At 45.0% G+C, this 15,970-nt stretch overlaps 1 protein-coding gene across 4 annotated transcripts in view; it reads right to left on the bottom strand.

Moving 5' to 3' along the window:
- Positions 1-14,190: 14,190 nt before the first annotated feature.
- LOC130130558 (nuclear factor 1 B-type-like) overlaps positions 14,191-15,970 on the bottom strand; it is a 71,842-nt gene continuing 70,062 nt past the window's right edge. For 2 of the 4 annotated variants that reach the window (XM_056300267.1, XM_056300266.1), the window contains exon 11: positions 14,191-14,355. In XM_056300267.1, coding sequence (XP_056156242.1) covers positions 14,254-14,355 — 102 coding nt within the window. In that variant the 3' untranslated portion in view covers positions 14,191-14,253. The remainder of the gene's footprint in view (positions 14,356-15,970) is intronic. The other 2 variants (XM_056300269.1, XM_056300268.1) reach the window with 1 other exon arrangement.

Genomic DNA, 15,970 nt, shown 5'->3' with positions numbered 1-15,970 from the left:
CTCCCCTTATAAAAGGGGGGATATTTTCAATCAACAGAGGGACGCTTTCATGAAATGTCTTGTCGGTTGAAAATAAGAAAACAGATATTTCAGCGAGGCGCAGAACGGTGTCATGGCAATTTAGCAGTGGGTTTAAGGCCCGGCTCGTCAATGCGGCACATTGCCGGCTTTGTTATCAGCTAAATCTATTGGACCTTTTTCTGCCTGAGAATCGAACCCCTTTACATTCATTCATCCATCCGTTATCCAAGCCGCTTATCCCAACCGGGATCGCGGGATGCTGGAGCCTATCCCAGTGGTCATTGAGTGGCAGGTGGGGAGACACCCTGGACAGGCCGCTGGGCCATCACAGGGCCCACACACACACCTAGGGGCAAATTAGTACAGCCGAGTCACCTGACACACATGTCTTTGGATTGTGGGAGGAAACCCACGCAGAGAACATGCAAACTCCTCACAGAGGACGACCCGGGACGACCCCCAAGGTTGGACTATCCCAGGGCTCGAACCCAGGACCTTCTTGCTGTGAGGCAACAACGCTAACCACTGCGCCACCGTGCCGCCCCCTTTACATTCAATAAAAGTAATTTACATATAGGGCTGTAAAAGTAATGCTTATATGAAGTGTAGTATGTAGCTGTATTTTATTTCCACAAAAAAAAAAAAGTGGACGGCACGGTGGCCTCGTAGTTAGCACTGTTGCCTCACAGCAAGAAGGTCCTGGATTCGAACCCCAGGCTGTCCCAGGTCCTTTCTGTGTGGAGTTTGCATGTTCTCCCCCGTATCTGCGTGGGTTTCCTCCGGGTGCTCCGCTTTCCTCCCACCACCAAAAAGACGTGCATGTTAGGGTTAATACTCCTGCCTGTGCCCCTGAGCAAGGCAATAGGAAAGAAGAACTGGAGTTGGTCCCCGGGTGCTGCACGGCGGCTGCCCATGATAGGATGGGTTAAATGCAGAGAACAAATTCATCGTAAGAATACAATGTCAAATAAAGTGGCTTTCATTTCATTAATTCATTTCCAACATATATTAATACACAACCAAACGTGTTACCTTCTTGCTGCACTTCAGTAAATATAACGTATTACACTTCAACAATGCCTCTATGTTAGAAGTAATGCTCTGATAACATCATTAGCTAATAATAAAAAAAACAAATTGTCAAACGTATCAAATATCTATCAATTTCTGCCCCAAAAGCTCAGTTGTGTGATGAGCTCTCCATCTGGGCATGGACCAAAATCCGAGGGCCCTGTAAAGCCTCTGTAACTACCCCGACCCCCACCCCGCCATCCCACCCCATGCCGCCTTTGGCCCTGCTGTGTTGCCTAGTTTGTCACGTCGGAGAACCACAAGGCGCCGTTACCTCTCCAGGATCCGTACCGAAGGAGGGATGTGGAAAAAAAAAAGAAGAGAACAAACACAACAGCAATCAACGAATCCCCTTCGCTTGAGCCCCCGCGAAACATAATAGGGCCAAATCGCCATCTATTTAGCTTCGTCAAATCACCGACAGCAGGCCTTGATAAAGAAGAATGGAAAATATGTAGGGTGCAAGACTCTGCCAAGACCCTCGCTGACTAAATCCTCTTATTTAAGCCAGATGTTGACTCACCCGGCCAATTTTGATAAATGGCATAATGATTACCATTATGCATCGGGTAATTTTATATCGGCGCTCCACAATGTTGGTCCTCTTTAATGATAGCCAAATGAGCTCTGGTTTGCGCCCGGGGGCCAGGTGGGCTTGTCTGTGCGGTGACTGTACCGGTTTCACCCTGTCCCGCTGTGGAGAGGGTGTCTGCGTTTCTCTGACGCGGTGGGCCGCTGCCACGAGGTCCGCCGCCGAGTCACCGAGGGCGCCTGCTGTTGTCATCAAGTGTCCGACCGAGGCTTGAGTCCATCACATGGTCCCCTAATAGGACTTTTGCGCTTTAGCGCCGGGAATCCCATTATAAAAGCTTAATAGTTGGGAGCTGCGTGGACTTGGCACACTGACCCAGATGGGCAGTTACCTTGTCTGACCTACTCGGGTCGTTGCAAGGCAGGTTAGGCTAATACCCCAAGCACTGTCTTATACCCCTCATTCCTCAGGGATTGAGGCATTACAGTAGATTAGCCAGAGCAATACTGGGACGGGACAGGGGTATGTCGGGTCATGGGACTACTCCAGGACATGGAAAAACACCAAAACAGAATTTACTTTCAGGGGAAACCATCACACATTTCCCAGAATGAGAAGATCAACGAAATCCAATTAGTCTCGTGCTAAAGTTTAGTTGTCCCCCATCTGACAGTTCTTATAGAAAACTTTAGCTTTTTTAGCCCCTCTTACTTTCATACTGTTTCACAAAGAGCGCTTTTATAACCCATATCATAAAGCTTCCTTTGGCAGGAGCTGTGTCCCCTCAGCCATAGCAGCTTAAAACAAAAATACTCCGCTGAAAGTCTGAACCGTGTACGCATGTCGCATTGAGTGTCATATACATTATGTATAGCAAGGCAGCATGGTGGCCCAGTGGTTAGCACTGTTACCTCAAAGTAAGCAGGTCCTGGGTTCGAACCCTCGGGCCGTCCCAGGTCCTTTCTGTGTGGAGTTTGCATGTTCTCCCTGTGTCTGCATGGGTTTCCTCAGGGTGATCTGGTTTCCTGTCTGTGCCCCTGACGGAGGCATGGCAACAAGGACTGGAGTTGGTCCCCGGATGCTGCATGGCGGCTGCCCACTGCTCCTTGCTACACTGTTTCCAGTGTGTGTCGGAATGGGTTAAATGCAGAGGATGTATTTTCCCATGGGGATTAATAATGTACATCTTATCTATCTTATTTATGCACTATGTGTTATGTAGTACGTCAGGTACATAACACATTGTACATCTGTATGTAGAATGTATTATGTAGTATGTCAGGCAGGCCTGGAATTTCATCATTTTAGGGGCAAGGCCACTTGGCCTTTGTTGTTGTCAATTGTTTGAGGGCACAAAGGCCAAATGCTAGGGCAGCAAGGCCATCAAATAAAACAATGATTTTAAGTCCACAGAAATAATGATTTTAAGGATGATTTTTAGGGTTAATGATGATTTTACTTTTGATACATAGTATAACTATCAGTATAACTATCAGTGAAATAGTTACCAATAGTTACACTATTTATTAGAAATAAAATAACTATCAGTGAAATATTGTGTGTAAGAGACGAGGTGGAAGGGGAGTAAGGCCAGGAGCATTGGAGATGGGTTCAAACTCTTCTACCATGTTGCAGATAAGAGGAGAAATGGGGTAGGGGTAATTCTGAAGGAAGAATATTTCAAGAATGTGTTGGAGGGGAAGAGAGTGTCGGACAGAGCGGTGAGTATGAAGCTGGAAGTCAAAGGTGTGTCGATGAATGGTATCGGCGCATATGCCCCGCAAATCTGGAGTGAGATGGGAGAGAAAGAATTCTGGAGTGAGTTGGATGACGTGGTGGAGGGTGTATCCAAGGAGGAGAGAGTGGTGATTGGAGTGGACTTCAATTGGAATGTTGGTGAAGGGAACAGAGGTGATGCGTAGGTATGGTGTCAAGGAGAGAAATGTGGAAGGACAGATGGTGGTGGATTTTGCAAAAAGGGTGGAAATGGCTGTGGTGAATACATATTTCAAGAAGAGGGAGAACACAGGGTGATGTATAAGAGTGGAGGAAAGTGCACACAGCTGGACTATATCTTACGCAGGAGGTGCAGTCTGAAAGAGATTGGAGACTGCAAGGTGGTGACAGGTGAGAACATAGCTAGGCAGCCTCGGATGGTGGTCTGTAGGATGACTTTGGAGACCAAGAAGATGAAAAGCGTGAAGGCAGAGCCACAGATCAAATGGTGGACGTTGAAGAGGAAGACTATTGTTTGGAGTTCGGGGGGGGGGGTTAACAGAGGCACTGGATGGCTGGGCAACCACTGTAGAAATAGTAAGGGGGACAGCTAGGAAGGTACTTGGTGTGTCATCTGGGCAGAGGAAGACAAGGAGACTTGGTGGTGGAATGAGGAAGTACAGAAAAGTATATGGAGAGAGAGGCTGGCGAAGAAGAAGTGGGATAGTCAGAGAGATGAAGAAATTAGACAGGAGTACAAGGAGATGCAGTGTAAAGTGAAGAGAGAGGTGGTGAAGACAAAGAAAAAGGCATATGGTGAGTTGGTTGTATGACAGGTTAGACACTAAGGACAGAGAAAAGGACTTGTACCGATTGGCTAGACAGAGGGACTGAGCTGGGAAGTATATGCAGGAGGTTAGGGTGTGAAGGATAGAGATGGAAATGTGCTGACAAGCGAGGAGAGTGTGTTGAGAAGATGGAAGGAGTACTTTGAGGGGCTGATGAATGAAGAAAATGAGAGAGAGAGAAGGTTGGATGATGTGGGGATAATGAATCAGGAATTGTGATGGATTAGCAAGGATGAAGTGAGGCAGCTATGAAGAGCATGAAGACTGGCAAGGTGGTTGGTCCAGCTGACATACCTGTGAAGGCATGGAGGTGTTTAGGAGAGATGGCAATGGAGTTTTTAACTAGATTGTTTAACACAATCTTGGAAAGTGAGAGGATGCCTGAGGAGTGGAGAAGTATACCGGTACCAATTTTCAAGAATAAGGGCGATGTGCAGAACTGTAGCAACTACAGAGGCAGAAAGCTGATCAGCCACAGCATGAAGATATGGGAAAGAGTAGTGGAAGCTGGGTTAAGAGGAGAGGTGATGATTAGCGAGCAGCAGTATGGTTTCATGCCACGAAAGAGCACCACAGATATGATGTTTGCTTTGAGAATGTTGATGGAGACGTATAGAGAAGGCCAGACGAGTTATAGTATTGTGCCTTTGTGGATTTGGAGAAAGCATACGACAGGGTGCCGAGAGAGGAGGTGTGGTATTGTATGAGGAAGTTGGGATTGGCAGAGATGTAGGAGTGGTGCAGGATATGTATGAGGGCAGGGTGACAGTGGTGACGTATGTGGTAGGAATGACAGATGGGTTCAAGGTGGAGGTGGGATTACTCAAGGATTGGCTCTGAGCCCTTTCTTGTTTGCAGTGGTTTATTGATTATAGACAGGTTGATGGACGAGATCAGGCAGGAGTCTCTGTGGACTATGATGTTAACGGATGACATTGTGATCTGTAGCAAGAGTAGGGTGCAGGTTGAGGAGAGCCTGGAGAGGTGGAGGTATGCGCTGGAGAGAAGAGGATGAAAGTCAGTAGCAGCAAGACAGAGTACACATACGTGAACAAGAGGGAGGACAGTGGAATGGTGAAGATGCAAGGAGTAGAGGTGACGAAGGTCGATGAGTTTAAATACTTGGGGTCAACTGCTCAAAGTAACGGGGAGTGCAGAAGAGAGGTGAAGAAGAGAGTGCAGGCAGGGTGGTGTGGGTGGAGAAGAGTGTCAAGAGTGATTTGTGACAGAAGGGTACCAGCAAGAGTTAAAGGGAAGGTTTACAAGATGGTTGTGAGACCAGCTATGTTACATGGTTTGGAGACAGTGGCACTGGTGAAAAGACAGGAGGCGGAGCTGGAGGTGGCAGAGTTGAAGATGCTAAGATTTTCATTGGGAGTGACGGAGAAGGACAGGATTAGGAATGAGTATATTAGAGGGACAGCTCAGGTTGGACGGTTTGGAGACAAAGCAAGAGAGGCAAGATTGAGATGGCTTGGACATGTGTGGAGGAGAGATGCTGGGTATATTGGGAGAAGGATGCTGAATATGGAGCTGCCAGGGAAGAGGAAAAGAGGAAGGCCAAACAGGAGGTTTATGGATGTGGTGAGGGAGGACATGCAGGTGGCTGGCGTAACAGAGAAAGATGCAGAGGACAGGAAGAAATGGAAACGGATGATACGCTGTGGCGACCCCTAAAGGGAGCAGCCGAAAGAAAAAGCCAACTATCAATGAAATAAAGGAATAAGCTCTTTATTTCACAAAATAATTCATTGGTATTTACAAATTACAAATATTTGTAACTCCTGAGTCCAAAGTTCATATACGCTCAGCCCTGGACTAACAGAGTCACTGGACTCGTTTGAAGATGGGGAGTCAGGGGGAGTTGCGGTGTATGTTTTGGGGTTCCTTGGACCATATGGATGAACGTTTGGTCTCTGGTGATGCCAGCTGCCCACCATTTTGCCACTGCTTCTTGGCTTTGATAATCTGCAAAAGCAATATATGAGCAATGCTTAACATTATATGTTGAGTTTCTTGTTTCATTTGTTCCCTAATTTATCAAACTTTCTTACCTCGGCTCGGTCGACCTTCTCTTATAAGAAGTTCACTCAGTCCCAGCTTTGCGGTATTGGCACATCCGTATGATTTTGATTAAGTGTACTTGGTTGGCCCATGCTTGATTTGTGTCAAACTATCGTCATAAATAGCCTGGTTTTCCCGCGGCTCATACCAGGCTCGAACTTGAACCCACTACTGGTGATGTGTGCAGCCGCAGCGTTTCATTTGATGTTGCCCAATAAAAATTCAGAATCTCAACAAGACACCGGTGTCTAAAAACCGTAATGACAGGGAAGAAGCAGAGGAGAAAATGGCAAAATCAGCTGGGGCAGTGCGGGTGGGGCATCAAAGCCACTGTGGCCACAGGGCATATACATTTTTGAGGGGCATAAGGTCAAACTGAGGGGCCACGGCGACCATGGCCATCAGGGAACCTGTGAAATTCCTGTCCTGATGTCAGGTATATACTATGTATGTACAATGCACACACACACACACACACACACACACACACACACACACACACACATACACACACACACATATGTGTGTGTGTATGTGTGTGTGTGCGTATGTATGTATGTAACATTATAAGTGCACACGTGTGGGGGTAGTATATATGTAAATGGAGGAATACTTTTACAGTTGCCTTTATGTGTGTGTATGGTGGGATGTATGCAAGCATCTGATGTGTCCTCACAATTGTCTTTGTGTATGTGTACAGGGGGTGTTTGTGTGTGTTCATGAAAACAAGAAGTTTTAGTGTGGCAACAAATTTCCTCAAGAATACAAAAATCCATCCATTCATATCCATCTATCTATCTATCTATCGTATTTAATAAATGCTGTCCTTGTAATTTGCTTTCTTATTTACAACACAGGTGGTGGTAGACTGATAATGGCTGACATTGCTTTCACGGCTACATAAGAATACATCTCAAATGGAGATCAAAGTGATGACAATCAAAGAAACGAACTAATCAAAGAAACTCGACACAAGGAAGAGCTGGGACACCAACCTATTTTTTTTGTAGCATAGCTCATTTTATTGTTTAAACAGTTTTGCATAGGAAATATATCCACTTCCAGTAATTGACTGCAGTAAAAACAGCTGCTAGCAGTATAGGCTGGATATAACAGTAACAACCACAAAAAGTTGAGCCTTTATTTACACTGATTTTAATCTTGTGGCAATTTTAGCCCCTGCACCAAATGTAACCATCTTGAAGGCATCACCTACTGCTTGGCATTTTCTAAAATCAATAAAAGAAGAAGGGATATCAAGGCCTTCGCTATACAGTTCACAACGGACACCTGTGGCTCCTAAAACTGTAAATGAAAAGATTAAAAAAAATAAAATAAAATAAAAATAAAAATAAAATAGAAGTTTCCAAAAAAGTCCTCTAAAACGTACATTCAGATACATACATAGACCTTTGCACACACTTGCAGTGTAACTACGATCACTACTGGAAACTGTTTACAAATTGTTTTTGTTGGTGTTGTTGTTGTTGTTCTTTCGCAAAAAGTCCACCGTGATTCATTCAAAGTTTAAAAAAAAAACAAAAAAAAACAATGTGTGCGCAGAGGAAAGTAAAAGTGCCACAAGACCCAAAAGGAAAATCAACCCTGCAGAGGAAGTGATGACTGTTTCTCAGGAAAAGACATTGTTGTTTCTTTCTTTCTTTCTTTCTTTCTTTTTTATCCTTTGCGCTGCACTTGAACTTAATGGTAGCAATGTACCCCCCCACCCACCCTACCCCCTCAAAACAAACAAACAAACAAACAAACAAACGAAAACAAAACACATGCTAAACAAGACACATTTCCCCCTCGTATTTTAACAACAAGCGTTCTGTGGGCGCCGTGTGAAGATGCAGAAGATTGAAATTAATAAATCATAAAAAAATTGCCTCACGGGAAGAAAACAGATGAAAGCATTGAAGAGAGAAAAAAAAAGATACACAAATGGGTTTTGTCACATTCTGTTGCGTACGACGCCGTTCTCTCGTTACATTTGAAAGTAAGCCCGTCACATTATTTCGGTGAATATTACAGACACATACAAATGCTGGTTTTCATGTTCATGACAACCCGATGAATGGGACGCGTCTATTGCTAGATGAAAACAAGTCCTTGAGAGCGTTATTTTTCTTCTTCTTTTCTTTTAAACATTTTGTTCGTCCGTCCTCTCGATTTCCACACAGTGCTTGACATTCAGTAAAAAGAGACAGAGAGAGAGAAAAAAAAACAACCCAAAAAAACAAAGAAAAGCCCACAGATATTGCATGAGTGCCACAGGTCCTCCTTGCATAAAATTGTACTGTTCTCGATGAACACAATGATCATTGCATCTGTAAGAGTCGTGAGTGGAAAATAAACCCCAAAAACACACCAAAAAAATTAATAATAATAAAAAAACAACCCAGAAAGCACTTTGTTAAATGAGCCTCTTGCACCTGCTGATGGGGGCACTGAAATGTCTGGAAGGTGCGTTAGCGTTTTCTGAGGGTGCACGGCTTGAGATCGTAGCCTGCTTTGCAAAACCTATGTTGCCTACCGTTAACCCAACATTGCCCCAAAGACACCTGGGTCTTCCTCGTAGCAATGGAGAGGTGTCGTACCCGACGTGAGGCCTTGCCTGTATTCTGAAGCGCGTACATTCGATGTGATTTCATATTGATACTGCATGCACTACGGCGACCGGGTTACATCTGGACCTGCAGTACGGCAGGCGTAGAAAGTGCTGAATGAGTGATGCCCTCTCATGAATGCTGTGTGATCGGTCTACCCAACCAAGAACTTCCAAGGTTTCTCGCAAAGCCTGTTTTACGCGGGGAAAAACAACGGGGCATCTAAGCGTTGACGGGCCCGATCCATTTCGAAGTAAGGTGGGGGTGTGTAGCACCAAACATCTTGCACCTATAGTAGCAGTTACGTGATGGACTCAGCGACGACTAGGGTTTGGGGGATAAAGGTCACACACACGGAATAGCGTCTATGATGCTATGTTATGTGATTGAAGTCAGGCTCGATTTCGTTTTTTTTTCTTTTTCAACTGGTTCACTGACATCCCATCACACCTTCTAAGAGAACACAATCAAACCACGGTCCTGTTGGACAAGATTTTCCTCCCCTTTATACATATATGTATATATTTATATATATGTATATATACATATATATATAAAAAAACAAACAAGATAGTCACATCACACTCTCTATGGCCACACTAATAAAAGAACAACAATTCAAATATTCATTAAGTGTTTTTACTAAATAGAAAGCGCTAAACACGTTAAGAAATAATATTAGGGAAAAAAAAGCCTTCATCATTGTCTCCTTTTATATTCACGGATCCGTGTAGTTATTTTCCCCCCCTCTGATTTTTGATGCAGCTTTTAGTAGAACAGCTGATGAAACAGTTTAGATTCTGGTGTTCGGGGAAAGCTGGAGAGTTGTAACTCAAATCCAAGCCTCCGCAGCAAACAAACAAAATAAAAAATAAAAAACCCTATTATTATTTTTTCTCCCTCTAACATTAAGGTGACTAATTTTCTCCCAGAATTGAACAGATTTTTAGAAATAAGGGCTTTCGAAAAACAAAACAAAAATTATTTTTTTTCAAAAAAACTTCCAAAAAAAAAAGTTTACAGTGTACAAACTCCTGTCCTCAGGCAGGCTTCTCAATAGAAAGACCCTCATTTTCTCTAATTGTGTAGTGTCAGAGTCGCTCTATCATACAGCTCACAAACGTGCACAAATCCATACGCTCGCACACATGCACACACGCGTACTCAAGCTGCCAAAGCAGAGTTTAACCCCAAAGACTACTGCTATCGACGCAATCATGATATTTACCTTTATATACAGTCTCCTATTCCAAAAGAACCAACAGCACAGTGACCCTGGACCATGACATCACACGCACGCACATGCACACCTGGGGACAATGCTCTTCAGTGGGGTCTCCAATGGCCAAAGGCTGCAAAACACTTATAGTTTATCTTAGCAAAAAAAAAAAAAAAGACAAAACAGTGCACATAGAACGGGGTGACTTTTTCCATGTTTTAAACCTGCATTAAGAAATCTGGCTGACAACGGAGAGATTAAGCTTGACTTGAGATTTTTTTTTTAATCGATTTTTTTTCTCGATAAACGTTCTCCGCCGACAGAAGTGCTCTCTGCTTCAACTCGAGCGCTGCGGGACCGGTGGGACCGTCTCTGCGAGTCGAGCATCTGACGTCCATTCACGATTGTTGGGACAGAGTGCAAAAGGTGTCAAAACAGCATGGAGGCACACCGCTGTTTGCCGAACAAGTCTATTCGACCTTAAGAAAAGGGGACGCTTGTGATTGGTAGAAATAATGCCCTGCATTGAGCCTGAGAGATTTTGTTTTTTAGATGATGTCCGAGAGACCATACAGGGGGGCGGAAAGAAGACGATTGCCTATGTGCTATCTAAGTGCTTTATTTTTTGTCCATAATATATTCTTTGTTGGAGTTTTACTGGACCACCGGAGGAGCGAGGCGGCACTAGCGCTAGCACTAGCTAGCTAACACCTCTCTTCCGTGGTCCTGAGTGGATCTCTGACTATTTCAGTCCACAACTGACTTGGAAAGGGGAGCGACATCCCTAGAATGGACAGATCTAGTGCATATAGCGTACGTACATTTACACAAATCGACTAGTTAGAAAATACTCTCGAAAGGCTTGCTTGAGGCCGTCCCAAACTGATTTAGACGGGTCTCACCAGCATTTCTTGGTGTGTGATTGTTGCGCAGGTCACAGGCCACTTTGTTAGTGTGTTTTAAGGCATCTACTTGGGAACTGAGCTGGGCAACTAAAGCCAGGAACAAACTTGATCATTTAAAGGCTGATTCAAAATGCCCGACTTGGCCACGATGACTGATTTTTTAAGATTGTGGGGAAAGTCTGCGTCTGTCCGCGCAAAACAGGCCGAGTCACCGCGGAACACCATGTCGGTACATGGTGTCTTGTTGTGTGTAGGGGGTTAAGAGTCAAATTGTCGCCTCCTGAATGAGCCTTCGACCAGTCAGAGCCATCATGACAATATCGAACACGCTTGACTTTTAGGACTGGAATCTGGGCACGTCTGAGCTCGTCGGCAAGTGCACGCGCCTCTTCGACTGCAGTCGTAACCAGCATACTTGACTGTCTATGACTGTACTCTGCGAATAACAGGCGTTGAAATTGTGATGCCAAGTCCCCCCCCCCCCCCCCCCCCAGTCGGTTTGGACTTCAAAAGTCTTCCAGTGTGTTCCTGGCTTTAGAAACTCGGTAGGGGGGGGGCAGTTTTCAGATAGATGTCACTGCGTATAATTTGTGGTAGAGCAGATTGGAACAATGCAACCGGATTTACTCAAACGCCGGCATCGTGTCATTCTTCAGCTGCCGCCAAACATCCGCGCAAATGGCGGGGAGGTTCACTTGAATCGCTTCGACGCAAGATGACTCCTAAAAATGATTGTCGCACTCAAGTCAAGCCCTCTCTCTGCCGTGTAAATGGGACGCCTTTAGAAGGTCACACGCTAGCACCCCGGTGGGAAGTTATGAGTCCTTTCGTCACCGTAGATGGAAGTCAGCGAATTCGCAGCCACGGACAAACAAAGGGAGCAGGATTTGCAAACGAGCGGTAAAGTACTCATCATATGAATAAGAAACATCCCTCACCGCACTCTCGAATTCCCGAATTCAAAATCACAATGGAAACACATCTCGCCATCAATTTGCAGACCGACACTTGAAAGAAAGAAAATAAAATAAAAAAATTAAAAAAAATAAAAAGACCTTGTCATACACTGCATAGAAAGCAGTCCCCACTTTGGTCAATAGAAAAAGTAAAAACACCCACAACAACAACAACATCATCAACAACAACAACAAACAACAATATCAACAAAATAAATGCATTACAATATTGTCTATCTCCAAACTAGCCTCTAATAATTGACGCATCTATAAGCACTACCTACATAGGCAAAACTTGGTATTGCATAATTTTCATAAATCTGAATTCCACCCTCCGCAATAGTAACTGGAAGATGGGCGAAATGAGCATCGAAAAATAAAGGAAAAAAAAAAAGATGAAAGGTTATTAGAAAAACCACCAAAATACTGAAAAAAGTAATGCTGTTTGATTACAAACTTTAAAACGGCAACTATACACAGCCTTGATATGCAATGTAACTGTGAGATAGAGTAGTAAATGAAGTTAAAAATCAACAATTTCATTCAGAGTACAAAACAATTCTTATCATAAAAATGTTATTTTTTTTCTATAATGATAATAAATGCAGCAAAAACAAGTGTAGTGATGTTTTCTATATTCAAAGGCAAGGCACGTAATGTGGACTATATGTCATCGTGCAAATTAAGATTATCGGAGAGATTTTCGTCGTACAAATATTTCCAGACAGGAGAGGCAATGGCTGTGAACATGCCGTGCACAATTCGAGATTTCAGGGACTGCCACCACCTGGATTCACAATTTCAGTTTTGTTTTTTTTTTCAACCCGCTTCCACCGCCGAGTTAAATCTGCGCAATGCGTAGTCTTCGACGTAAGCCTATTGTACATTTTCGTGGATTAACACTTGCATTCTTCTTCTCTGTAAACATAAGCTTTAGAAGCTGATAGCCAAATGCATATGCTCTTGATATTGTTAAAATTGAATGCCACTCAATACACACTATGTGTGTTTCATTTCTTTACGTGTTTTCTGTTACTCTAATAAATAAAAGAAAGTAGCTCCCCGTCAGACCGGGTGGGGTTCAATAGAAGTACTGGTCTTGCTCAGCTCTGCACAGGTAGCTCAGTGCTCGCCTTCAGCCGCCTTTTGACACTGGATGGTTTTCTCCCCCCCACGCGAGGGGACGGCTCTGCGACTGAAACTCAACTGAAATGTTTCCATAAACATCTCGTTTACTCATTAAAAAAAACATTTAATATTTATCCCCCTTCCTTTAGAGTCCTAGGGCCGACAGACTGATAGCTTCCCTTCAAAAATTAAATTGCACTTGCCTCTTTCGAGATTTTATTGTTTTCTGTCTTTTAGATCCTTTTCTAAAGGAAACGCGAATTTCTTCAAAGAGGGGTCCAATCTTAAACTTAACGTATAGCGTTTTTTGAAAACAGCATTAAGAGTTCTTAACTCCCAACATAAGTGTTTTATGTTAATCTTGAAGTAAGTAGCAGTAAAGAATAAACAACACATTTTTTTTTTAACAAAGAGTCGTATCACAGTAAACTGAAATCGAACGGAGGAAGAAGCACTCTGAATTCACAACTTTTGTTCCTATGGTGCACACAGTGAATCAGTTTGAACACGGGACGCCCTCTTTTCAAGAGGGCCCTTCGACAGGTCCAAGTCGGAGAGCTCAGCGTGTCGGGGGTCATCCACCGCAGACCCCCTTCACTTTCTGCTTACGTGTGTGTGTGTATATGTCTGTGAGTGTGAATCAAGTCTTTCTTTTATACATCCACCCCCCGGCGTGGAAAACAGAAATAACCGACGCTAACAGACTAGAGTGTCATGCAATTAAACATTAAGGCATCTATACATCACAGTATTTGAATAGATTTCGAAAAAGTTCTGCAAAGAAAAATAAAAACAAAAAACTGACTGGTGGGTGGTTAGTGGGCTGGGCTGGATTGAAGAGAGAGTTCGACATCAGACCTGAAGGATTTGTTCCTCTGAGACAAGCCTCGTCTTTTCGGCCAGTGTCCATTGTCGGGGGGGGGGGATGTGGGGGTAGGCGGTGGGGCCGGGGTACAGAGTAATGGGACGGGGTGAGGGATGGGAGGGGGGGCGGGACGAAAGGAGAATGGAGATTGTGCAGCGAGTGCTGCTTGCTGGTTTCATCCATGGCTGTGGACACTTGAAGTGCTAGCTTCCACCCCCCACCCCCCTCCCCACCTCCCCCCAGGTCTTATTCCAGCCTTTTGTTTTTCTTTCTTTTCTTTTCTTTTTTTCAGTTTCCTGTCTCTGCGTGGACGAGGGGCTCACCAATGATGTTTATGCTGTAGTTCTGGTGGACATTTGTTGGCAGAATCGGAGTCCCGTTCGACACTTGGAATGGAACTAAGCTCGCCCAGGTACCAGGACTGTATGAACACACAAGGAAGGGAGAGAGAGAGAGAGAGAGGGAGAGAGAGAGAGAGAGGGAGGGAGAGATGAGTTACATGTTTTTAAGTTGTTTGTACAGGATGCTTAGTCAAAATCCTTTCATTTTCAGGTTTGCCTGAACACTGTGTCTATAGTAAGGGTCTAATATCTGATCTGACACTTATCAAGGCTGTTAACTAGCATAACTCCAATCCACTCTTACAAATCCAGGAAGTAAAGACAGAGCAGGGATAAAAGGTGAGTACAAAACTGGGAACAGTTCCGCCCAGAAGTCTAGGTTGAGGTGGTAGGTGGGGGACAACAAGCATAAAAAGGGGGATCACAACAACACACACACACACACACACACACACGCACACGCACTGCTAGTTTACTTCATTCCCAACAAAGCACATGACCTGATGCCACATTAACAGGCCCTTTCCTCTCGGTCGATGGCGGCATGGAAAGGCGGGAAGGGAGAAGGGCGATCGGGCCGACCGAGGGAGGCCAAAACAAAGCCGGCACATCCCTATTCATCTCACGCTAACAGCCAAACAACGCCGGGATTGTTCCCCGGGAGCAACGGTACTAACTGAAAATGCGAGCGGGGACAAACAGCACGTTGTTTTCCCGGAGGCTGGGGTTGGGGGGGGGGGTGTTGCACTGCAAACATTTCGAGTAATTAGCCCCCCCCCAAAAAAAATCACCCCCCACTCGGTCCGTGAATACCTGTGCAGCTGCCTTTCAATTCACGGGCGGTGACAAATATGACGCGACACTGGGCTGTGGAAGCAGGTGTGGCTGCGGCGCCGAGGTACGGCGTGGACGATGGGAGCAAACTTTGTAATGCATGGAGTCGCGTACGCATTGTGAGTGAGCCTGACGGGGGGGGGGGGGGGGGATAAAGAGAGTGAGGAAGAAAAGAGGGAAAGCGCTCAAAGGGAACTGAGGGACGCAGAAAGGGAGGAGAAAGGGGGGAACAGCAGCATGTCAGAGAGAAAAATGAGGAAAAAGGACACGTTGTGGGGGAGCGAGCGAGAGGGAGGATGCTACCTATGTGAAGTATGTGCAGTAAAGTCAGGCTACATGCAGGTTTTCCCTGTTTGTGAGTTCTGGCTTGTTGTGTTCGCACAAAAAGATATGTTGACTGTATTGGTCTCTGGCGTCCCGGCGACCCCGACAGCAGGGGAAGCGGTTTGGGTAATGGATGGATGGGTAGTCTTGGTTTTTTTTTTCTATTTGCAAAAAATTGTTCCTTCGGGTCAGCAATCCCGACCGAGACTAATTCCTGGCACACGCAAACCTCCGCGGCCGTCGGCGACGAAGCCTAAAACTCGACCCGGAGACAAAAACCGATTACGCCGACTCCGAAGGAGCCGCTTCGCGACGATGGAGCGCCGGATTTGAATCGGCGCGAGCTTCTCCGATCAGACGGGGCCGTCTGTGTTTGTAAAAAGCTGCTGATCAACCAGTCTGCATTTTATACAAATCAATCGTCGGCGGCGACAGGGCCCCCTTTGACTTAATACAATGGGGGCACTAATTCAATTCAACTCACATGGGCTTAAAAAGAGCCAGACGCTTCTTTCCCCGTCCATGAGAGGGGGAACA

Source organism: Lampris incognitus, chromosome 20 (genome assembly GCF_029633865.1).
Source record: "Lampris incognitus isolate fLamInc1 chromosome 20, fLamInc1.hap2, whole genome shotgun sequence".
In the NCBI taxonomy this organism is placed as follows: domain Eukaryota; kingdom Metazoa; phylum Chordata; class Actinopteri; order Lampriformes; family Lampridae; genus Lampris; species Lampris incognitus.
The sequence above is the reverse complement of the archived record's forward strand: the minus strand, read 5'-3'. Positions and strand labels throughout refer to the sequence as shown.